The 25,833-nt window shown below is 48.7% G+C and overlaps 1 protein-coding gene across 2 annotated transcripts in view; it reads left to right on the top strand.

Annotated features, from left to right (window-relative positions):
• The window catches only part of C1S (complement C1s), a 66,443-nt gene that overhangs the window by 26,703 nt on the left and 13,907 nt on the right, over window positions 1-25,833 (top strand). For both annotated transcript variants that reach the window (XM_073595440.1, XM_073595439.1), the window contains exons 4-9: window positions 1,977-2,102; window positions 5,496-5,695; window positions 7,980-8,130; window positions 17,485-17,606; window positions 17,692-17,764; window positions 19,318-19,437. In XM_073595440.1, the coding sequence (XP_073451541.1) occupies window positions 1,977-2,102; window positions 5,496-5,695; window positions 7,980-8,130; window positions 17,485-17,606; window positions 17,692-17,764; window positions 19,318-19,437 (792 nt within the window). The remainder of the gene's footprint in view (window positions 1-1,976; window positions 2,103-5,495; window positions 5,696-7,979; window positions 8,131-17,484; window positions 17,607-17,691; window positions 17,765-19,317; window positions 19,438-25,833) is intronic.

Genomic DNA, 25,833 nt, shown 5'->3' with positions numbered 1-25,833 from the left:
GGGGCTGTGTGTACAATATGGAGTGCTGTGTGTACAATATGGGGTGCTGTGTGTACAATATGGGGTGCTGTGTGTACAATATGGGGTGCTGTGTGTACAATATGGGGGGCTGTGTGTACAATATGGGGTGCTGTGTGTACAATATGGGGGGCTGTGTGTACAATATGGGGTGCTGTGTGTACAATATGGAGTGCTGTGTGTACAATATGGGGTGCTGTGTGTACAATATGGGGGGCTGTGTGTACAATATGGAGTGCTGTGTGTGCAATATGGGGGGCTGTGTGTACAATATGGGGTGCTGTGTGTACAATATGGGGGGCTGTGTGTACAATATGGGGTGCTGTGTGTACAATATGGGGTGCTGTGTGTACAATATGGGGTGCTGTGTATACAATATGGGGTGCTGTGTGTACAATATGGGGTGCCGTGTGTACAATATGGGGTGCTGTGTGTACAATATGGGGTGCTGTGTGTACAATATGGAGTGCTGTGTGTACAATATGAGGTGCTGTGTGTACAATATGGGGGGCTGTGTGTACAATATGGGGTGCTGTGTGTACAATATGGGGTGGTGTGTGTACAATATGGGGTGCTGTGTGTACAATATGGGGTGCTGTGTGTACATTAATGAGGAAAAAAATGAATTTAAATGATTTAGCAAATGGCTGCAATATAACAAAGAGTGAAAAATTTAAGGGGGCCTGAATAGCAATGGCTCCTGGATCCCCCATATCAAGGGCCCAGCCGAGAAACACAGACCACCTCAGCAGCGAGGTGGTATGCAGGGTGGTGCTAGAGGTGGTGTCTGACGCTGCAGGGGGTGGGTATTTGCTGGTACCACAATTTCTTTGGTTCCCTTCCCTCCCATTTTGTTATCTATTTTTGAGGTAGCCTGCCCCATATCAGCCCCAGTTTGCTTGGTATTGGTCAAGGACCTCATAATAAATGCATGGCAGCCCCTCCTTACTCCCATCCTCCAGTTCTGGGAGTTTCTACCAACTTCCAAACCAGGGGGAAGTGCCAAAGAGAGCTGCCAGATGAGTCACCCAGCCCCTGAGTCGTTAAACCCTGGCCCGGATTCACAACCCAAGCCTGGCCCTCAGCCAAGCCAATTTACCTACACTAACAACTAAACCATGCACACCTAGCACACTAGCTAGAGGGTGCTGCAGAGAGAAGGGAAGGTCAAAGTACCACATGTCCAGGGTGAGGACCACAGCAGGTCCATTCTGTCCACATGCTGCTCTGGGAAGGATGGAAACTTTGGTGAATCCTAGTATATGAGTCATTATCAGGGGTCAGGCTCAAACACCAGTTGCTATAGCAGTAGCCGGACTACCACCAACCAGCAGGAAAAGTACACAGGCAGTCACCCTGGCGGATGACACGGGCCCACTCGAAGGTGCGGAGTCTAAGCACTAACTGGTATTCACCAGAGCCCCTGGTGGTAGAGATGGATTTTTCTGCATGTTAGTACAAGGACACGGTCCTCAGGATTGCCCCACCAGGAGGTGAGCAAGCCGGGGTCCAGTAGCAGATATAGCAGGTAGGGATCAAACAGAAGCGTAGTCAATAAATAAGCCAAAGGTCGGTAACCAGTAGCTGCAGGTTGGGATCAGGCAAAAGTGTAGTCGTTGAGGAACAAGCCAAGGGTCGATAACGAGTGGTAGCAAAATATGGACGGCAACAGGGAAGACAGTGCCAAGCTATTGGCTGGAGAAAGCACAATAATCCGGCAAACAGGGAGTTCAAAGACATGGTTTAAATCAGGAAGTTCATGGGGGGAGCAAAGGGTTCAAGGTTCAGAAGAAGTCAAGGCACAAGGCAAGGTTGTTGTCCAATGGATCAGACAGGGTTCTGTCCAGCATCTCAGGTAGTTCAGCGAGAGTCATCACCACATATAGCAGAGGTGCCAGGTTCAAGTCCAGGCCCTGACAATTCTGTGTTATATTTTTCTCCCTATCTTTTATTCTCAGATGTGGACGAGTGTGACGATAGCTCCATTAATCCCTGCTCCCATTTCTGCAACAATTACATTGGAGGTTACTTCTGCTCCTGCCCACCCGAATATGACCTGCACGACGACCAGCACACCTGTGGAGGTAAAGGCCCCATCCTTAAAGAGAAACTCTAGATAGACAAATACTCTTGTGGTTCACAAATCCCTTCCACACTGCCTAGTCAGGAGGGTGACACCACTCTGCACTGTCACAGCTTCCTGTGTCACCTCACCTACCTGCTTATTGGAATGTGAATGAGCCTGATCACTGGTGGTACCTGATTTCCCCTCCCCCAGTGATGGTCTGTACAGTTGATAAGTAGTCATAAATATAATGCAGAATCCATGCTTCCTCCAACAGCACATTATATATATTTTTTAAATAGTCACATGACACAAGGGAGGGGCTTTTAGAATAGGGCATCAATATTTAGGTGTGCCATGAGGGCATCATGATGGATAAATACAGCCCTGCATAAAGGCTCTGGATTTACAGTATTAAATGTCCACATATACAGTGTATGTACAACAGAATGGAAGGATTTGACTGGGTGCTATGGGTGACACCAATACCTTTTATACTCTCCAATTTTTATATAGTATGTGTGATTCTACGGCCATGGCCAAAAGTTTTGAGAAGTACACAAATATTAATTTTCACAACGTCTGCTGCCTCAGGGTTTGTAGATGTTTTTGTCAGATGTTACTATGGGATACTGAAGTATAATTACAAGCATTTCATAAGTGTCAAAGTCTTTTACTGACAATGACATGAAGTTTATGCAAAGAGTCAATATTTTTGGTGTTTTGATCCTTCTTTTTTCAAGACTGCTGCAATTCCCCCCGGCATGCTGTCACTCAACTTCTGGGCCACATCCTGACTGATGACCGCCGCCCCCCCCCCATTCTTGCATACGCAATGTTTGGAGTTTGCCAGAATTTGGGGGGGGGGGGGGGTTGTTCACCTGCCTCTTAAGGATTGACCACAGGTTCTCAATGGGATTAAGATCTGGGGAGTTTCTTGGCCATGGACCCAAAATTTCCATGTTTTGTTCCCCAAGCCACTTAGTTATCACTTTTGCCTTATGGCAAGGTGCTCCATCATGCTGGAGAAGGCATTGTTCCTCACCAAACTGTTCTTGGATGGTTGGGAGAAGTTGCTCTCGAAAGATGTTTTTGTCCCGTTCTTTATTCATGGCAAAATTGTGAGTGAGCCCCCCCACTCCCTTGGCTGAGAAGCAACCCCTCACATGAATGGTCTCAGGATCCATGGCACGGGACTGATGGTAGCACTCACCTTTTCTTCTCCAGACAAGGTTTTTTTCTGTTTGCCCCAAACAATCGGAAAGGGGGTTCAGCAGAGAAAATGACTTTCCTCCAGTCCTCAGCAGTCCAATCCCTGGACCTTTTGCAGAATATCAGTCTGTCCCCGATGTTTCTCCTGGAGAGAAGTGGCTTCTTTGCTGCCCTTCTTGACACCATGCCGTCTTCCAAAAGTCTTCTCCTCGCTGTGCGTGCCAATGTACCCACACCTGCCTGCTGCCATTCCTGTGCAAGCTCTGCACTGGTGGTGCCCCGATCCCGCAGCTAAATTAACTGTAGGAGATGATCCTGGCACTTGCTGGACTTTCTTGGGGCCCTGAAGCTTTCTTCACAAATGCAGTGGAAAAGGAAAATGTTTTTTTTTTATGGGATTAATTGCAATTAATTGCAATTCATCTGATCGCTCTTCATAACATTCTGTAGTATATGCAAATTGCCATCATAAAAACTGAGGCAGCAGACTTTGTGAAAATTAATATTTGTACCGTTTTCAAATCTTTTGGCCGCGGCTGTATGTTCGACAATCCAACTGAACAAATGCATTCGAAATATACAAAAGCACATGAATATACCATGACAGGTGCTCTTTAAACCAAACAATAAAGGCAGATTGGAAGATGACTTTGTTTTATATCTTGCCTCTATGATCTCCAAAAAAATGTCACTTTTATTTAAACAAGATTAAAAATCCATCCAAATCCAAGCGGCGAGCATGTAATAACTTGACCGTTTTTGTATGCTAACACTTCGTCATGGGTAGGAATTGCTGTGTTAGGCTAACCGTGCTATATCTGCAGTATAAAATGGGTTTCGTTTCTGTAATCCCAGACGTAGTGTTGTGAAACAAAACCAGGTTCAGGTTCTAACGTGCCCATTATCCGGCACTGGATGGTTTAATTCAGCCTCTTTTATCAACATACCTGACGATCTTATTGTCTTTGTTTCCAATAGCAAATGTAGGGACCCTGCCTTAGGCTAGGTCAGGCTTTGGCAATTTTTTTTAAAACTCAAAGGAACCCTTGAAATAACTTTTCCGCCTGAGGGAACCCCTGCTAAAAAGCACTACTGTATATGTACAGTACAATTCATGATATATTAGTGTGATGGTCAGTGGGAAGAATGCTCCTTACACCTGTGGTCATTGGGAAAAATTACCGCCCTTAAAGATAGCTAACAAGATCAATGGTGTCAGTGGGAACTTATCTGTGAGGACCCCTCTGGAGTAGGGGTCTCAAACTGGCGGCCCTCCGGCTTTTGCGAAACTACAAGTCCCATGAGGCATTGCTAGGCTGACAGTTACAAGCATGACTCCCACAGGCAGATGCATGATGGAACTTGTAGTTTCACAACAGCTGGACAGCCACCAGTTTGAGACCCCCTGCTCTGGAGGAACCCTAAGGTTCCATGGATTCCTGGTTGAGAAGCCCTGGGCTAGAGTGTCCCAACCCAAAATAAGTGTTGCCTGCAGCTGGGCTGTAACCAGCCTAAGCTCTGTTTGTTTCTTTGTTTGTTGGGTTCCTCCTAAGTTTAGGACATTGTTTATTTTTGTCTGTTACCGTTGAGTTGTCACCAATAGTTATTGCGAGACGTAATAAAGTATTGAGTTATGATTATTTATCTGCCTCGGCCAATCACCGAGGGGTTTGTTCCAATGATATGAGGTAAAACGAGGGAACAAATATTTGGAGCAACCTCCTAGAAGGGTCATTCCCACCCAGGCTTTGGCTTAGAGAGGATGTCAGTGTGAAATGGATGTTCCTTAGGTCCTAAGCCAAGGACAAGGCACCTGAGCCAAGGCTGAAAGAGTCTAAGACAGCCTGTGTTAAGGCCTGGAGAACTAAGAAGATGACTGCCTATCTGGAACGTCTTTAGAGGGGTCTACTATTCCCGAAGAATGTCCAGGAGAGTCTATGGAAAGCTGCTCCCGGATTGACATTTTATGGAGACCTCATTACTAAGCTCCTTAGGGTTCATGTGACTACTCTCCAAGAATCAGAGAACTAGTTCTTTTGGGATGCCTCTACTGTAATATCTAGGGCCACCAAGATAGGTACTTGGTGTTGTAATTGGGAGGCTGATACTGTGCTGTTTAATTTTTTGGTGATAAAGGAATCTAAGAAAGAAAAACACTGATTAATGTGTAATGCAAGCCAAATGTTTTCATATTTTGCAGTGAACTGTAGCGGGGGTCAGTATACAGAACAAAGAGGCCAGATAAGCAGCCCTGGATACCCCTCCCCATACCCTGAGAACTCTCTCTGTGAATACAAAGTGCTGCTCGAGCCCGGGTACCAGGTTATCCTTAAGTTTCAGCCAACAGATTTCGATGTTGAGGAGGCAAATGATGGGAGCTGTTCTTATGACAGTTTGACAGTGAGTATCATTGAGGAAACTTATTCCGAAAAGGCATCATAATTCCAGTCATACCTTCAAAATTGTACAGTGTCCAACATCATCCAGCTCTTTCCTCACAAACTGTTAGGTACCTGGTAGTAGAGCCTGACTTGTAGGAGAAGACCTCTCATACAGCGCTGGTTCAGGAGCCACTGGAATGGGAACAGTGGTCTCCGGAGCACAGTGGGGTAGGAGTGCCTGTTGAAGGTAAGTCTCTGATGCTGAGATGAGGGAGAGATCCCACCGGGATGGCTGGACTGCAGATCTTGTGAAGACTTGAAGACAGCAGGCTGGATGCTGGAGATGCAGGAAGTACTGGAGCTGAAGCTGAAGGTGCAACAGCAAGGAACAACAGCAGGCAGAAGCAAGGTCAAACAGTCCGGGTCAGCAGGTAGATAAACACAGGCAATAACGGCAGGCAGAGGCAGAGTCAGTAGGCAGGCAGAGATCGGCAACGGTATCAGGCAGGAGCAGTAGGATAGTCAGGCAAGCCGGGTCGGATTGGAGCAAGACGGATGGTCAGACAAGCCGGGTCAATCAGGAACAATCAGTCAATCAGATGCAGGTTACAGAGATCACAGAGCTGAGACGAAGCAGCAATGTGCCAGAGGCACAGGGGGACCTTTATGCGTCCTTTGGCGCCAAAACGGCGCTAACGCGAACGTGCATTTGCGCGTGCGCATAAGCGCCGCGTACCCGCGCGCGCCCGAGCGCCGCGCTGACGCCTGGGAACATCAGGATTCTGCTGAGGAGCTTGCACAGGAGCGCGCCGACGCATAGGCGCATGCAAACGCCCAGGTCTGGCGCCGGCGGCTCCCTGACACAAACCTTACCCCCCCCCTGCTTTCATTCATTGGATTTCAGTTCTTTCAATCATGGCTGCTAAGCATCACCCATGGTCTGTGTTACCACAGGTTCCTGTTTTTCAGGAAGCTATGTAGAGCACCCTGCCTGCCCCTTCCACCATCCATTGATATTCCTGAATTTAATAGAGAAGTACAGAGAACCAGTGATGGGTCACTACTGGGTTTAAATAGGGCATAAGGGCCCAGATCTGAACCTGCAAACTCTGTTGTGTTTTGCAATGTCTGTTATAGGTGAGCCAACTGGAATGCTGGACAACTCCCTGGACAATCCTTGAATTATCCTGCCTTGAATCCTGTTTGTCTTGAACTTTGATCCCCCCATGAACTACCTATTAAAGCCATGCCTGTGCACTCCCTGATTGCCAGATTATTGTGCTCTCTCCAGGCGATATCTCGCTCTTGTCACTACTGCTGTCCGTATCTTCGCTGCCACTTGTTACTGACCCTTGGCTTGTTCCTCGTCTACGCTTCTGCTTGATCCCTACCTGCTATATCTGCTACTGGACCCTGGCTTGCTCACCTCCTCGTGACGCAATCCCGAGGACCGCAACCTGGTACTATCACGCAGCAAAACCCATCTACTCTGTCGGGAGCTTTGGTAAACATTGCTTAGTCCTTAGACTCTGCACTTTAGGTGAGCCAATGTCATCCGCTGGGGTGACCTGCTTGTGTACTTATCCAGCTGGTGGGTGGGAGCCTCTCTACTGCTTTAGCTACTGGCCTCCGAGCCTGACCCCTGGCCATGACATAAGGCATGTAATGAAAATGCAAAGGTTTTATTTCATAATTCCATTAACATGAGGAGGGAAGAATAACCTGGGGAAGGCACATTTTACTATAAACTTCAGCATCATTTTGGAAATGTCCTGAATATGGCCACCTCTCTTTTTTTTTTTTTTAATACTGTTTGCTTCCTAAAATTACAACACTTGCAGGTTAGCCTGTGGAAAACTTAGGTTTAAAGGACACATGCATCAATAAGTTGACACTTGTTCCCATCAAAGGCCAATTCTAGCAGCCTTGTCTTGTGCACAAGATAATGAAGACATTGGCAAAGTCCATTGAAAAGGAAGTTTCTCTACTGGTTTCATGCCTTTGCTATGACTTACAACCTCTTGTCTAGGATTCAGCTTTGTGCAGCTTCGTCTTATGTTTCTGTATAGAGGAGGGCCTATGGTGGGCACGGTGGAAGGGTGGTACTGGAATCAGGGGACACTTGGCCTCTATTTTCTCAAACTTCACTTTCAGAGTCAATCAGAAAATAAGGATATCGGTAGTCCAGGGGGATTACCAAATGGGGCACCCATTTCGGGCAGCCACTCGGAAAACAGGTCATGTCCCATGACATTAAAAATATAAAAGTTTACCTGCAGCGTATGTTCAATTTCCCCTTTCAGATAAAAGCCAAAGGCGACACGTTTGGTCCTTTCTGTGGGAAAAAAACCCCTCCCCCTCTCATTGAGACAAGGAGCTATGAAGTGGATATCATTTTCCAAACAGACAGCGGCGGGGACAACAAAGGCTGGAAGTTACACTATTATGAAGACGGTGAGTTAATATCGGATTGATACAGTAACTAAATAGTAAATATTGTACACAAACAAAAGCTGAAGGAAGTGCCTGTGTTGTCTGCATTAATCAATCATGTTTCAGTTGCTAGTTTTTATTAATGGGAAACCTGAGCCTCGGAAAATGCATACAACCACCTTGATAAAACTATTTTGACCTCAGAAGCCCCCCTTCACATCAGAGGTTCCTTCATTACATCAAAGTCCATCCCTCCTCACGTCTGAGGTTCCCCCATTACATCAGAGCACTACTTCCCTTCACATCAGAGGCCCTCATCATGTCAGATGGCCCCTATCACATCACAGGCTCACCATCACACCAGAGTCCCCCATCATCACAAGTTCTCTCCATCACAGAGCCCCCTATCACACAGCCCCCCTCAATCACAGAATCCACCCAATCACACAATCCCCTCTTGACATCAGAGCCCTACATTTTGTCCCCAGCAGAGCGTGAAAAGTGGAGGAGGTCTGGAGGAAACAGACAACTATCTTCTCTGGAATGCTGGGGGGCACCCATGCATGTCGTCTGCCCTGGATCAGAGTCATACATTACCATGATGTTGGCGAGTCGGCCACCCTCACCATAGCAACAAATGTTGTGCGTCCTAGCCCTAGAGCGGCATTGGTTGTTATGGTGCTGGCAAACTGCCTGCCCACATCTCATGACACTGATCCAGGGCAAACTGGGTCCTGTGCTTGCGGCACACTGGGAGAACCCAGATAGCACCCCAGGGTTCTGAAGCACCCAGGTTCAGAAACACTGGTCCAGGTTTTGTAAATGTATTTTGCAAATGCATCCCATAGTTGTACATCAGTAATATCAGAGTGGACCTAAAAAGCGGCCCCAGTATATAAAGCATAGCAGCTAAAATTTTACAGTTGTGCCCCTTATTATTACTATTCATGATTTATAAGATGTAATCTTGTCCTATGGCCCTGTACAACATACCGTTCTATGTAGGTTGGCTTTTATGTGTGGATCCAGATGGACTGTTGATCTGCTGCTCATGCAGCTATAATATAGGAGTGCAGGTATTGATTCATGATAGGGTGTTATTTTTTGGGAAGTCACCTCCTCTTACATTTGACAGTGCTCATGTCTAGTGTTTCACCGCTGGTCTCGAATACTGTATTATGAGAGGAGGTCCCTCATTTTCAGAAGTACCGGGTGTTTTGTTCTGGCTGCCGAGGAAAGAGCTGTGAGGAATTGCTGGAGAGATGAGTATCAGTGGGTCTAGGCGGGGGATGAAAAGTGACAGTGTCTCTTTCTTCAGTTTTGGATAGAGCACGGAATAGTTAAAATCCTGTACATTTTTTTGTTATAGAGATAGAAGGAACTTCAAAGAAATCTGCCCACAACGAGGGTCCATCTCATTTCTGACAGCTATTACCAAAACAGGGGTGCCGATTGGAAAATTTCCTGCTTTTAATTTCCTTTTCCAGTTGGATTTTCCATATATTTCTGTCCTGGTGACAGTGATGAATCCCTCCAATTGAGAAATGGATAGCAATAAAAATTTAAGAGTGGCTCCAATCCTTCCAACCCTTGCACACCGTATGAAAAACTAAAAGCTAACGTTTTTGTTTCAGTTACAGTTTAAAACCTTTTACATGTTAGCTGGCATTAGTCTGCCCATCCTCTCCTCATCTGTAGTTGGTACATGGGCATTGGCTGTGGATATTTAAGAACTCTTTGCCCCACAAGGTATGTTGTTGCTTTGTACAAACTGTTTTCCCCCAGCACTTTCCTGCTGGGGGAAGACTTTGGTTAATTCTCTAATTTGCTTCTCTCCTGTTCTTGACATTCTGGATGTGCTCGGACCCTATTGACCATTGTATTGAGATCTCTTGACCTCCTAGTTGTGTCAGGATTCCATTGACCTTCTACTTGTCTGGAGACTCTATTGACCTTCTGGTTGTATTGAGATCTCTTGACCTCCTGGTTGTGTTGGGATTCTATTGACCTCCTAGTTGTGTGGAGACTCTGTTGACCTTCTGGTTGTATTGAGACCTTTGACCATCTGGTTGAGTTGCAACTCTATTGGCCTTCAGGTTTTACTGGGACTCTACTGATCTTCTGATTGTGTTAAGCTTTTATTGACCTTGTGCTTGTGTTGGGACTGTATTGGCCATCTAGATGTATTGGGACTATATTGACCTTTCTGTGTGTTGGTTCTCTATTGACCTTCAGGTTGTACTGCGACTCTATTGATCTTCTATTTGCATTGAGATTTTAATGACCTTCTGATTGTGTTAAAACGTTTTACCTTCTGATTGTATTAAGATTATTGACCTCCTGGTTGTGTTGGAACTCTATTGACTACCTGATGTATTGGGACTATATTGACCTTTCTGCGTGTTGGTACTCTATTGACCTTTTGGTTGTGTTGAGACTCTATTGGCCTTCAGGTTGTTCTGGCACTCTGTTGATCTTCTGATTGCGTTGAGGTTATGTTGATCTTTTGATTGTGTTGAGACTCTATTGACCTTCTGGTTGAGTTGGGACTCGGTTGGCCATCTGGTTGTATTGGGGCTATATTGACCTTTCAGTGTGTTGGTTGTCTATTGACATTCTGGTTGCGTTGAGACTCTATTGACCTTCAGGCTGTACTGAGACTCTTGATCATCTGATTGCATTGAGATTGTATTGACTTTCTGATTGTGTTGAAACTCTTGACCTTCTGGTTGTGTTGGGACTCTATTGACCTTTTGGTTGTATTGGGACTATTATGGACTTTCTGCGTGTTTGTCCTCTATTGACCTTCTAGTTATGTTGAGACTTGATTTCTCTTCTGGTTGTATTGGGACTGTATCCAACTATCACTTCCCTCAACCATTGTCTGTTTATGGAATACCCTTTGCTTGGAGAATCAGTACATTTGGGACTGCAGCCTCACTACATGTCCCAGTAGTCCCAAGCAAAATCCAAGCATTCTAGTGGAGTAAGGATGCAAAGGTCAGGCACTTCTTCAACTCAGCATTACAGAGCATCCCAGGCCTACCACTAGGGAAACAGAGTATCTACACACTGTATGACAATTGCTTAGGGACTCCATCTGATCCTGAATAGAAGATACATTATCTGCTGTCTGACAATTAGAAGCAACAATAACTGCCAAGCCTTTAGGTCTGACCCTGATCCTTCCCTCATTCTTTAACCAATGAATAGATAAATAAAAGCATCGGATTTCATATAAAAGCGTAGACATATACTATTGCAAAGTACAGTGGACTGTGTAGTAGTTAGGCTGTACATAGTGCATAAACCATTGCAGGTGGTGCAGCTAGTGATAGGGTAGCTTGTTTATTTACAGTCTCTAGTGAGATGACTAAAGATGACCAGCACTACTGGAAATCATCCAACACATTCACAATAGCAAATAGGCCTATTGCATAAGAGATGGACCATTTATAAGTGGATTTTTTTTTTTTTTACCACATACACTATATTGTCAAAAGTATTGTGACGCCTGCCTTTACACGCACATGAACTTTAGTGGAGTCCAGTCCAGTCCAGTAGGGTTCAATATTGACATGGGAAGGCTGACCACAAGGTTTAGGAGTTTGAGAACGTTTGACCATTCTTCCAGAAGCGCATTTGTGAGGTCAGGCACTGATGTTGGACAAGAAGGCCTGGCTCGCAGTCTCCATTCTAATTCATCCCAAAGGTGTTCTGTATGGTCCAAATCTTTTGGTGGAGGGGGGGGGTTATGGTGTGGGGTTGTTTTTTTAGGGGTTGGGCTTGGCCCCTTAGTTCCAGTGAAAGAAGCTCTTAAGGCGTCAGCATACCAAGACATTTTGGACAATTTCATGCTCCCAAATTTGTGGGAACATTTTGGGGATGGCCGCCGTGATAGACCTAGCTGGGACAAGGGCTTTTGCAGAGAACAGGTAAACCTTTATTTCAGCTCCCCATGTCCCTCCTATGTATAAGTTACCCTGTGTTTATTAGGGGCACAGCGTGACCAAGCAAATAATGGACAACTACTTAATGGACACTGAGAATGCAATTTGGATTTCTTCAGATGGGACAGTAATATTTATCAACAATATCCCTCAAGAAATCTATGATGTATTAATTCCACTGTATCAGAATGATGAAACATTGTATGAGCTTTTCCTCAGACTATTGTAGGTAGGAGCCGAACAGTGTTTTGTGTTTGTACTTATGATAATGTGTATTGTCTGTACTGAGATTGAAGTCGGCAAGTCTGACCTGGAATGAAACCTCTGAGTCATCCAGGTGTCTAATTAACGTAATGTTTATAGTATAGGTCAGTTGTTGTACTTATATTCCTGTGTGCAGTTTGTATTGATAGGGTAATATGATCAGGAGGGGGGATGCCTTCCTGGGGTTTACAAAAGCCTGTATTCTTGTTCAAATAAACAGTACTTATTCTGGTTTTCTCCAAAACTGGTATTGCCTAGTTCTTGGGATAACTATATCCAGATTCACTGGTCACGTGTTCCAGAGCTTGGGAAGCAGATACTTGGCGGAGATACCCAGTCAGGGTGTCTGGGTTCCGTCACAGCCCCTTCCTGTTCCAACATGACTGCGCACCAGTGTACAAATCAAGGTCCATAAAAACATGGATGAGCGAGTAACTTAACTGGCCTCCACAGAGTCCTGATCTCAAACCCATAGAACACCTTTGGGATGAATTGGAGTGGAGACTGCGAGCCAGGCCTTCTCGTCCACATCAGTGCCTGACCTCACAAATGTGCTTCTGGAAGAATGGTCAAACATTCCCATAGAGACACTCCTAAACCTTGTGGACAGCCTTTCCAGAAGAGTTGAAGCTGTTATAGCTGCAAAGGGTGGGCCAACTCAATATTGAACCCTACGGACTAAGACTGGGATGCCATTAGAGTTCATGTGCGTGTAAAGGCAGGCGTCCCAATACTTCTGACAATATAGTGTAGATCAAAAATCAAAAGTGCATATCCAACCAGAATGTTTTTTTAAATTTGTATAATGTGGGAAGAGAAAAGAAATGATTATATAGTTGCAAACCAATCTGAGGCAACTACATATGTAGGCTGGTCCATTGTAACGTGGGCATAATGTTTCATTCCTGGATACCACCAGGAGGCCTCTTACAGTTTTGTGGGTCCCTGCTCGCAGAGGGAGCCAAATTCACCAGCACATGTACATTACCATGCCCGACACTTCACCCCGCATTCTTCCCAGACGAACCAGGTACCAGTTCCTAGGATTGGCCAGTAGTAACAAAATGAGGGGAGCCTATTAAACTTTTTAAGCCTTTACTTGCACAACTTCAGGGTAGTCAACTTCAAGACATTCAATTTCAGGGCACACAGTGCAGCCCGATAGACTCTTGCAAAGGCGCCAACTGTTTGTCAACTTTGCTGAGGTCATCCAGCGGCTCATAGAAACTATGAGCCACAAAAAGCTTTCCTCAATACTGACCGATTCCCAAAATTCTTGACAATTCGGGACCCATGGATGTCCTACAATGATCATCTTAACTTGGACCGCTCCGTATTTTCCATTTAAATGATTGGACAGCCCGTCTCTGTGCTGCGCTATGGTCTGCATCGCATGGGAACCTCTCTCTGTAATCCCTCCTTCTTTCCTAGACAAACCCTTTCTCCTACCCCCTCCCCCTTCTTTACTGCCTTCCGAGGCCTTCAGGTGGAGGCTTTCTATTTTTTCCCCTCCTCTCCTTTCACCCGAAATTCTCTTGGGTTCTAACCAGTTTCCCTCTTTTTCCACCTAGTCAAGGCCATCATCTTCGTCAACTGCCTATATCTACTACCCCACCCTCTGTGTTGCTGGCCCTGAGGCCTGTTTGTAATCCTGTACAGCTGGCAGCAACGCTACTGTATGTACCATTCTCTTTAACCCAATGGAAATGTTACTATGTATATGCCTCGGATATTTTTACCTTTTGCTCCTGTTGTGTTCTTTTGTACATGATGAGTTGTATATCTCTGTTGCAATGCTTGAAATTCAATAGAAAAATCTTCCTCACCGCAAAGGGAATCGAACACTAATCTGCACGCTTATCCCCTAAGCACACAGCTCAAACCCTCTCTCTCTCCATATGCCCCCAGCAAACCCCCCCCCCCCCAAAAAGAAAAATCTTTCCCCTGCTAGCACAAATCCTCTACCCCTCAAATTTCCCCTTTAAGCACAAATTCCCCTCCCCCACTCCAAATCCCCCCACTTTCAACACAAATTCCCCTCCTCCTCCAATCCCCTATCCTAGCACAAATACCCCCCCACAAATTTCCCCTCCTAATACCCCCCAAGCATCCCTACTGGCACAAATTCCCCCCCCCCAAAAGAAATTCCCCTCTACCATATTACTTTTGTAGCACAAAACCCCCCCAAATCCCCTTTCCTAACACACATCCTCTTCCCCCATCCCTTTTCCCAACACAAAATCACCACTCCCCAAATTCGCCCTTCTAGAACAATTCTTACCCTATGCTGCCCCCCCAAATTCCCCTTCTCAACACAAATCTCCTCCCCCTCTAATTTCCTTGTGGTGCCCCCCCATCTCGCATGATACCACAGTGCCCGGGGGCACACGCGCCCCACCTGCCCCCCACCCTTGTCCCGTTGGCAGATACTGATCCTGCCGGCACAAGGTGACTGAAACGTGTGACTGTATACTGTGACCTATCAACAGACACAGATGGTGAGACCAGAGGTGTATTTAGGTTTTGTGCTGCCCTAGGCCTGACTAAACTTGTGCACCCCCTAATTTAAATACGACCCACCCTTTCCTGTCAATGCCAAGCCCCTTCCTGTTTAAGACCCGCCCTGTCATCTGTAAACCACACCCTTTCCTCTTTAGGCCCCACCTTTTCTTTTTAGAGCTCCACCTCTTTCTCTCTGTACATTAACCACCTCCCACCCGGCCACTGCACATAAACGGCCGGGTGGTCATTTCCTTGTCCTGAGTGGACGTTCAGGAACGTTCCTCAGAGCGAGTGCTCGCAGCACGGCCACAAGGCGCGATGGGGCTTGGTCCTGTGATCATTATGATCACAGAATACAGCTGAGCAGAGATCGGGATATGGGCGCTGTGATCGGCCCTCCCGATCACGTGACGGCTGTGTCCAATCACAGCCGTCACAATGTAAAGAGAGACGCATGTCTCTGTGACAGTTCTCCCCGCCAAGCTCAGTGCAGGGGGGGGGGGGACTGCAGATCTGTGACAGCTCTCTGTGTGAGGATGATTTTACACAGAGAGCTGTTACAGATCACCCCACAAACAGTGCACCAATCACCCCTGTCCCCATACACATGTCTGTGTCCCCATAAAACATCTGTCTGTCCCCCATCACTGCCAACACCAAATAAACACTGATTTGGGTTATTTTTACCAAAGAAATGTAGCAGCATCATTTTTGGTCAAAATTTATCAAAAGAAAATACTTATTTGCAAAATTTTATAACAGAAACTAAGAAAAATGCTTTTTTTAAAAAAATGTTCAGTCTTTTATTTGTAGGGTAAAAATAAAAATCCCAGCAGTGATTAAATACCACCAAAGGAAAGCTCTATTTGTGTGAAAAAAAGCATAAAAATGTAATTTGAGTACAGTGTTGCATGACCGCGCAATTGTCATTCAAAATGTCTCAGCGCTGAAATCTAAAAATTGGTCTGGGAAAGAGGGGGGTGAAAGTGCCCAGTATTGAAGTGGTTAAAAGTGGGTACCAAGTGCAGCCTCGTCAGTGCCCATCAATGCAGCCTCATCGGTGCCCATCAAAGCAGCCTCGTCAGTGCCCATCAATGCAGCCTCATCGGTGCCCATCAAAGCAGCCTCATCGGTGCCTATCAAAGCAACCTCATCGGTGCCCATTAAAGCTGCTTTATCAGTGCCCATCAATGCAGCCTCATCGGTGCCCATCAAAGCAGCCTCATCGGTGCCTATCAAAGCAACCTCATCGGTGCCCATTAAAGCTGCTTTATCAGTGCCCATCAAAGCTGCCTCATCAGTGCCCAGCAATGCAGCCTCATCAGTGCCCATCAAAGCAGCCTCATCAGTGCCCATCAAAGCAGCCTCATCAGTGCCCATCAAAGCAGCCTCATCAGTGCCCATCAATGCAGCCTCATCAGTGCCCATCAAAGCTGTCTCATTAGTGCCCATCAAAGCTGTCTCATTAGTGCTCATCAGTGCAGCCTCGTCAGTGCCCATCAAAGCAGCCTCATCAGTGCAGCCTCGTCAGTGCCCATCAAAGCCAATGTGAACTGAGCGTAAGCCTTGGTTCACATTGGAGCAATTTGTCATGCGATTTGAGAGATCAAATCGCATGAAAAGTCGCAGGCTATTGGAGGCAATGGCACTGTTCCAATCGGTGTGACACTGATTTTGCAGCATCGCACCGATTTGCAAAAGTAGTTTCTGTACTACTTTTGCTGATTTCAGGTGCGACTTCAATAGACATCTGTGAATGAAGACACACAAATGTCTATCAAGTAGCACCTGAAATCGCACTGACCTTGCTACTTTGAAATCGTGCTACTTCAAGTGAAATAGTGTGATTTCAAAGTAGCATCAATGTGAACCGGGGCTTAGAGATACAAGGAGCTATGAAAGGTTAACCACATATACAAGCAGACACTATGGTGTTAAATGCCATTGATTCCAGAATCACCAGACTGCAGATATTGAGCTGTAAAGAGTTAATCATATATGTAAGCAGCAGTGTACATGTGTCCATTGAAGCAGAGTAGTAAAGCACAGCAAGGACACAAAGGGTTAATTATCAGAGAATCCGTATTTCAGATCACAGGGAGATGATAAGAGAAACAAAGTCAGAGCACAGATAAGCCCTGTGTGAGGTTTAAGGAGAGACAGTGAAGAGGATGGGGATTTTATTCTCACCCTCCAGTCTGTCCACTGAAGACACAATCTGACCCCGGGAATCACAAATGACAAGTTCTCTCTCCGTCTATGCAGAGGGGAGGGGGAGGGGGGGGGGACTGTGAGCACACGCTGTGTGTGCTCCATGTGAGAGACGCTCGGCCAGCAAAGCAATGGACTGACTCGGGAGGCAGAGTGGGGGCTTTTTTTGTGCGGGGGGGGGGGCCTTGTTGGCCTAGGCCAAAATACAGCACTGGGTGAGACACCGATTGAGCATTGGGGTAATATGGTGCTCCCTCTGTGCTGACACCCATTCAAACCCCCATCCTATTTAAATTGGCAGCTTAACCAATTGGTAGAGGGGGGGCATAAAGAGAATGGGTCACCATGGGACTTCTGCAAGAATCTGAGCAATTGGCCCTAAATTATTTTAATGTAATAATAATAAAAGGTATATCATTGTTTTTTATTTATTCTCTTTACTCTACAGCTATTCCTTGCCCCGATCAGGTAACGGAGAACTCTATTCTGGAACCTCAGAACGATAAATATATATTTAAAGACATGGTGACTGTCAGGTGCGAGGAAGGATTTGAGATGGTGACAGGAGACGTAAGTGTCCATCATGGAAAGAGCTGACAACAAAGCTATAGATGGCTTCCTACCATGAATCCTCTCCTCTCTCCTCTTTTTTTAGAAAAAAATTACGTCGTTCATGGCCAAATGCCAAGCAGATGGAACCTGGAGCAACTCCCACCTGCAATGCCAACGTAAGCACTCATCCCATCAGATTTTTTGCATTGCTCGGAATATTTAAAGTGAACTGACGTTAGAAGTGCCAGACCGTGTTTTTCTGGAAGCAGAGTCGCTCTAACATGCACCTAGGAACTCAATTTACTCAGAGAAGTTGCCCATTACAATGATATGCCAATAGAAAGGTGTAGCAGAGGGCAAAGTCAAGTGAGGATTTCCAAGCCGAAGTCAATATTTACATATGAGAGCACGCTGGATTTTAGGCATCCGTGGGCACTAGGGGTAATGTTACCTAGGTCAGTGTTTCTCAACTCCAGTCCTCAAGGCGCACCAACAGGTCATGTTTTCAGGATTTCCCTCAGATGAAACGGCTATGGTAATTGCTAAGGCAGTGAAAACTGATCAAATCACCTGTGCAAAATAGTGGGAATCCTGAAAACATGACCTGTTGGTGCGCCTTGAGGACTGGAGTTGAGAAACACTGACCTAGGGCATGGACTCTTATACCAGGGGTCTCCAAACTTCCTAAACAAACGGGGGATTACTGACCTTCAGAGGAGGGCTGGATTGTTGCCAGTGGGAGTAGAAAATGTCCAAGCATCAGTGAAGAAACATGAAGCCTCAGGCTTGGTGGTCAGTGGGAGTAAATAAATTACACAGCGCCTGTGATCAGTGGTGCCCCATCATTGGTATCAGTGGAAGGAGTAGTGCCCCATCATTGGTTTCAGTGGAAGGAGTAGTGCCCCATCATTGGTTTCAGTGGGAGGAATAGTGCCCCATTATTGGTTTCAGTAGGAGGAATAGTGCCCCATAATTGGCATCAGTGGAAGGAATAGTGTCCCATCATTGGTGTCAGTGGAAGGAATCGTGCCCCATCATTGGTGTCAGTGGGAGGAATAGTGCCCCATCATTGGTGTCAGTGGGAGGAATAGTGCCCCATCATTGGTGTCAGTGGGAGGAATAGTGCCCCATCATTGGTGTCAGTGGGAGGAATAGTGCCCCATTGTTGGTCTCAGTGGGAAGAAGAGGGTCCTGGGTTCAGGTAGACCAGAAACCACAGCAGGAGGCACCAGCAGGGAAAGGGGGGTGGTCGGCAAGCCTCTTAATGTACCATAAAGTTGATCAAACAGCCCGGATCATTTTTACATGACAGCCAAGAGTCAGCTGAAAAAATCAATACCAAGCACAGTACTGGAGCAGCAGCCTTAAACTTGCTTTAACCCCTTGGCTACCGGGATGTTTATAGACGTACCTTGGTAGACAAAGGGTTAAAGCAGAACTATTCTTACCTGCCCTTCAGTGATGTGAGGTCCATGAGCTCCCTCCCTCCCTGCGGACATCTTTGCTCAGGTCTGCCAGGTTCTGGATCTTCGGTTTTATTGGTTGGCCATGCTGGGATGATGTAACTCCCGTGCCTGTGCATGGGCTGATGCCTAAAGTGTACATTGAGGTGAGCATGCACCGCTCAGTGCACATAGACCAGAGGGTTGTGAACAAGAACCTGACCACCCTCAACCTTCGGAGAAGCCGGAATGTAATATTTCTTATTTTTGGTCTTCCTCTTCTCCAGCTGTGGACTGTGGAGATCCCGAGGAAACTGATTTTGGAGAAGTGACGTTTGAATCGTCAACGTATCAGTCAGAAGCCAAATACAACTGCAAGTCAGATTATTATTCCCTCCTCGGTGAAGGTGAGAATCGAAACCATTCAACTGTGGTATTCCATATGTTATTATTAGAGGTCAGTGGTGATGATTGGGCCCCAACCAAGGACCCTCTATTCTTCTAATGTCCGTAAGGGCCTACTCATACCTCTGCTTTTTAATGCATGCATTCAGGTGAGCCATTGCTTCCAATGGGCTGGTTCATATGTAGGAATTTTAGGGAAAAAAATGAGCGCATTAATGTGCAATGGTAGACCAATAGTAGTCTTGTAACATTTGTTTTCATGCACGGTCAATGAATAACCCCCCAAAAAAGGCATCATAGCACCCAGTGGTGTATTTAGGTTTTGTGCTGCCCTAGGCCTGACTAAACTCATGCACCCCCCCTAATTTAAATATGACCCACCCCTTGCTGCCGAGGCCACACCCCTTCCTGTTTAAGACCCACCCTATCATCTGTAAACCACACCCCTTCCTCTTTTTAGGCTCATTTGGCACCTTTCAGGGGGGAGGGGGGAACAGGTACCTGTTTTTGACAGGTACCCTTCCCCACTCCCTGGAGACTGCAACTAAATGTGGACTGTTTAAAGGGTTTGCATTGATTTTAGCATGCATGGAGCACTTTGCACATGCCAGTGGCGGCTGGTGCTCAAAATTTTTGGGGGGGTGCAAACAAACTAAGAAATTTTAAAAAAAAGACATCAATTGCAGCCTCACTGTGCCCCATCAAATGCAGCCACTGTTCCATCAAACGCAGCCACTATTCCCACCAAACGCAACCACTGTGCCCATCAATTGCAGCCACTGTGCCCCATCAAACGCAGACACTGTGCCCACCAAACGCAGACACTGTGCCCACCAAACGCAGACACTGTGCCCACCAAACGCAGCCACTGTGCCCCATCAAATGCAGCCACTGTGCCCACCAAATGTAGCCACTGTGCCCACCAAATGCAGCCACTGTGCCCATCATTTGCAGCCACTGTGCCATCAAACGCAGCCACTGTGCCCACCAAACGCATCCACTGTGCCCACCAAATGTAGCCACTGTGCCCACCAAATGCAACCACTGTGCCCATCATTTGCAGCCACTGTGCCATCAAATGCAGCCATTGTGCCCCACCAAACCCTGTCACTGTGCCCATCAATTGCAGTCACTGTGCCTTTAAAACGCAGCCATTGTGCCCCATCAAACGCTGTCACTGTGCCCATCAATTGATTTATTCAATAACTTTACCTGCTGTTCTTTGGGGTTCCCTTGTGCCTCTCTCTCTCTTCCTGACGTCACTGCCAGACCCTGCCCCAGTGCCGAGGAGAAGGGTCAAGCAGTGTGGAGGAGGGTAGGCGGAGCATAAGGCTCCACCTCCGCCAGTCATCGGCCGCTTATGGGGGCATGAGTCACATGCCGCCCCCCCGCATGAGAGGAAGTCCCCCCACCCGTCTTTCTGATTCCCGGCTCCCGCGGCCGCCCCCCGCACACATGCAGCCCACGGCGGCCGCCTTGCTGTAGCGAGCGGCGCTGCAGTGTATGGGCGTGCTTGTCAGAGGGTGGAGGGGCGTGAGCTCTGCTAAGCACGCCCATACACACGCCCCTCCACCCTCTGCCAAGCACGCCCATACACAGCAGCGCCGCTCGCTACAGCAAGGCGGCCGCCGTGGGCTGCATGTGTGCGGGGGGAGGCCGCGGGAGCCGGGAATCGGGTGGGGGGACTTTCTGTCATACGGGGGGGGCGGCTTTTTTTTGCCCCCCTCAGCACAGAGCTCTCCCCCAATACCCCCTCAGCACAGAGCTCTCCCCCAATACCCCCTCAGCACAGAGCTCTCCCCCAATACCCCCCTCAGCACAGAGCTCTCCCCCAATACCCCCTCAGCACAGAGCTCTCCCCCAATACCCCCCTCAGCACAGAGCTCTCCCCCAATACCCCCCTCAGTACAGAGCTCTCCCCCAATACTCCCCTCAGTACAGAGCTCTCCCCCAATACTCCCCTCAGTACAGAGCTCTCCCCCAATACTCCCCTCAGTACAGAGCTCTCCCCCAATACCCCCCTCAGTACAGAGCTCTCCCCCAATACCCCCCTCAGTACAGAGCTCTCCCCCAATACCCCCCTCAGTACAGAGCTCTCCCCCAATACCCCCCTCAGTACAGAGCTCTCCCCCAATACCCCCCTCAGTACAGAGCTCTCCCCCAATACCCCCCTCAGTACAGAGCTCTCCCCCAATACCCCCTCAGTACAGAGCTCTCCTTCAATACCCCCCTCAGTACAGAGCTCTCCCCCAATACCCCCCTCAGTACAGAGCTCTCCCCCAATACCCCCCTCAGTACAGAGCTCTCCCCCAATACCCCCCTCAGTACAGAGCTCTCCCCCAATACCCCCTCAGTACAGAGCTCTCCTTCAATACCCCCCTCAGTACAGAGCTCTCCCCCAATACCCCCCTCAGTACAGAGCTCTCCCCCAATACCCCCTCAGTACAGAGCTCTCCTTCAATACCCCCCTCAGTACAGAGCTCTCCCCCAATACCCCCCTCAGCACAGAGCTCTCCCCCAATACTCCCCTCAGTACAGAGCTCTCCCCCAATACCCCCCTCAGCACAGAGCTCTCCCCCAATACTCCCCTCAGTACAGAGCTCTCCCCCAATACCCCCTCAGTACAGAGCTCTCCCCCAATACCCCCCTCAGTACAGAGCTTTCCCCCAATACCCCCTCAGTACAGAGCTCTCCCCCAATACTCCCCTCAGTACAGAGCTCTCCCCCAATACCCCCTCAGTACAGAGCTCTCTCCCCAATACCCTCCTCAGTACAGAGCTCTCCCCCAATATCCCCCTCAGTACACAGTTCTCCCCCAATACCCCCTTCAGTACAGAGCTCTCCCCCAATACCCCCCGCAGTACAGAGCTCACCCCCAATACCCCCCTCAGTACAGAGCTCACCCCCAATACCCCCCTCAGCACAGAGCTCTCCCCCAATACCCCCTCAGTACAGAGCTCTCCCCCAATACCCCCCTCAGTACAGAGCTCACCCCCAATACCCCCCTCAGCACAGAGCTCTCCCCCAATACCCCCTCAGTACAGAGCTCACCCCCAATACCCCCCTCATCACAGAGCTCTCCCCCAATACCCCCTCAGTACAGAGCTCTCCCCCAATACCCCCCTCAGCACAGAGCTCTCCCCCAATACCCCCCTCAGCACAGAGCTCACCCCCAATACCCCCCTCAGCACAGAGCTCTCCCCCAATACCCCCTCAGTACAGAGCTCTCCCCCAATACCCCCCTCAGTACAGAGCTCTCCTTCAATACCCCCCTCAGCACAGAGCTCTCCCCCAATACCCCCCTCAGTACAGAGCTCTCCTTCAATACCCCCCTCAGTACAGAGCTCTACCCCCAATACCCCCTCAGTACAGAGCTCTCCCCCAATACCCCCCTCAGCACAGAGCTCACCCCCAATACCCCCCTCAGTACAGAGCTCTCCCCCAATACCCCCCTCAGTACAGAGCTCTCCTTCGATACCCCTCTCAGTACTGAGCTATCCCTCAATACCCTCTTAGTACAGAGCTCTCCCCCAATACCCCCCTCAGTACAGAGCTCTCCTTCAATACCCCCCTCAGCACAGAGCTCTCCCCCAATACCCCCCTCAGTACAGAGCTCTCCTTCAATACCCCCCTCAGTACAGAGCTCTCCCCCAATACCCCCCTCAGTACAGAGCTCTCTCCCAATACCCCCCTCAGTACAGAGCTCTCCCCCAATACCCCCCTCAGTACAGAGCTCTCCCTCAATACCCCCCTCAGTACAGAGCTCTCCTTCAATACCCCCCTCAGTACAGAGCTCTCCCCCAATACCCCCCTCAGTACAGAGCTCTGCTTCAATACCCCCCTCAGCACAGAGCTCTCCCTCAATACCCCCCTCAGTACAGAGCTCTCCCCCAATACCCCCTCAGTACAGAGCTCTCCCCCAATCCCCCCCTCAGTACAGAGCTATCCCTCAATACCCCCCTCAGTACAGAGCTCTCCTTCAATATCCCCCTCAGTACAGAGCTCTCCTTCAATATCCCCCTCAGTACAGAGCTCTCCTTCAATACCCCCCTCAGTACAGAACTCTCCCCCAATCCCCCCCTCAGTACAGAGCTATCCCTCAATACCCCCCTCAGTACAGAGCTCTCCCCCAATACCCCCTCAGTACAGAGCTCTCCCCCAATCCCCTCCTCAGTACAGAGCTATCCCTCAATACCCCCCTCAGTACAGAGCTCTCCTTCAATACCCCCTCAGTACAGAGCTCTCCCCAATACCCCCCTCAGTACAGAGCTCTCTCCCCAATACCCCCCGCAGTACAGAGCTCTCCCCCAATACCCCCTTCAGTACAGAGCTCTTCCTCAATACCCCCCTCAGTAGAGAGATCTCCTTCAATACCCCCCTTAGTACAGAGCTCTCCCCCAATACCCCCCTCAGTACAGAGCTCTCCTTCAATACCCCCCTCAGTACAAAGCTCTCCTTCAATACCCCCCTCAGTACAGAGCTCTCCCCCAATACCCCCCTCAGTACAGAGCTCTCCTTCAATACCCCCCTCAGTACAAAGCTCTCCTTCAATACCCCCCTCAGTACAGAGCTCTCCCTCAATACCCCCTCAGTACAGAGCTCTCCCTCAATACCCCCCTCAGTACAGAGCTATCCCCCAATACCCCCTCAGTACAGAGCTTTCCCCCAATACCCCCTCAGTACAGAGCTCTCCCCCAATACCCCCCTCAGTACAGAGCTCTCCCCCAATACCCCCTCAGTACAGAGCTCTCCCCCAATACCCCCCTCAGTACAGAGCTCTCCCCCAATACCCCCCTCAGTACAGAGCTCTCCCCCAATACCCCCTCAGTACAGAGCTCTCCCCCAATACCCCCCTCAGTACAGAGCTCTCCCCCAATACCCCCTCAGTACAGAGCTCTCCCCCGATACCCCCTCAGTACAGAGCTCTCCCCCCGATACCCCCTTCAGTACAGAGCTCTCCCCCAATACCCCCCTCAGTACAGAGCTATACCCCCCTCAGTACAGAGCTCTCCCCCAATACCCCCCTCAGTACAGAGCTCTCCCCCAATACCCCCCTCAGTACAGAGCTCTCCTTCAATACCCCCCTCAGTACAGAGCTATATCCCCAATACCCCCCTCAGTACAGAGCTCTCCTTCAATACCCCCCTCAGTACAGAGCTCTCCCCCAATACCCCCCTCAGTACAGAGCTCTCCCCCAATACCCCCCTCAGTACAGAGCTCTCCCCCAATACCCCCCTCAGTACAGAGCTCTCCTTCAATACCCCTCTCAGTACAGAGCTCTCCCCCAATACCCCCCTCAGTACAGAGCTCTCCTTCAATACCCCCCTCAGTACAGAGCTCTCCCTCAATACCCCCCTCAGTACAGAGCTCACCCCCAATACCCCCCTCAGTACAGAGCTCTCCCCCAATACCCCCCTCAGTACAGAGCTCTCCCCCAATACTCCCCTCAGTACAGAGCTCTCCCCCAATACCCCTGTTAGTACAGAGCTCTCCCCCAATACCCCCCTCAGTACAGAGCTCTACCCCAATACCCCCCTCAGTACAGAGCTCTCAACCCAATACCCCCTCAGTACAGAGCTCTCCCCCCGATACCCCCTTCAGTACAGAGCTCTCCCCCAATACCCCCCTCAGTACAGAGCTATACCCCCTCAGTACAGAGCTCTCCCCCAATACCCCCCTCAGTACAGAGCTCTCCCCCAATACCCCGCTCAGTACAGAGTTCTCCCCCAATACCCCCCTCAGTACAGAGCTCTCCCCCAATACCCCCCTCAGTACAGAGCTCTCCCCCAATACCCCCCTCAGTACAGAGCTCTCCCCCAATACCCCCCTCAGTACAGAGCTCTACCCCCAATACCCCCCTCAGTACAGAGCTCTCTCTCAATACCCCCCTCAGTACAGAGCTCTCCCCCAATACCCCCCTCAGTACAGAGCTCTCCTTCAATACCTCCCTCAGTACAGAGCTCTCCCCCAATACCACCCTCAGTACACAGCTCTCCTTCAATACCCCTCTCAGTACAGAGTTATCCCTCAATACCCCCTCAGTACAGAGCTCTCCCCCAATACCCCCCTCAGTACAGAGCTCTCTCCCCAATACCCCCCTCAGTACAGAGCTCTCCTTCAATACCCCCCGCAGTACAGAGCTCTCTCCCCAATACCCCCCTCAGTACAGAGCTCTCCCCCAATACCCCCCTCAGTACAGAGCTCTCCCCCAATACCCCCTCAGTACAGGGCTCTCCCCCAATACCCCCCTCAGTACAGAGCTCTCCCCCAATACCCCCTCAGTACAGAGCTCTCCTTCAATACCCCTCTCAGTACAGAGCTCTCCCCCAATACCCCCCTCAGTACAGAGCTCTCCTTCAATGCCCCCCTCAGTACAGAGCTCTCCCCCAATACCCCCC

The sequence above is a fragment of the Aquarana catesbeiana genome, linkage group LG08 (assembly GCF_042186555.1).
Source record: "Aquarana catesbeiana isolate 2022-GZ linkage group LG08, ASM4218655v1, whole genome shotgun sequence".
NCBI classification, from domain to species: Eukaryota; Metazoa; Chordata; class Amphibia; order Anura; family Ranidae; genus Aquarana; species Aquarana catesbeiana.
This window is presented reverse-complemented; position numbering and strand designations above follow the sequence as displayed.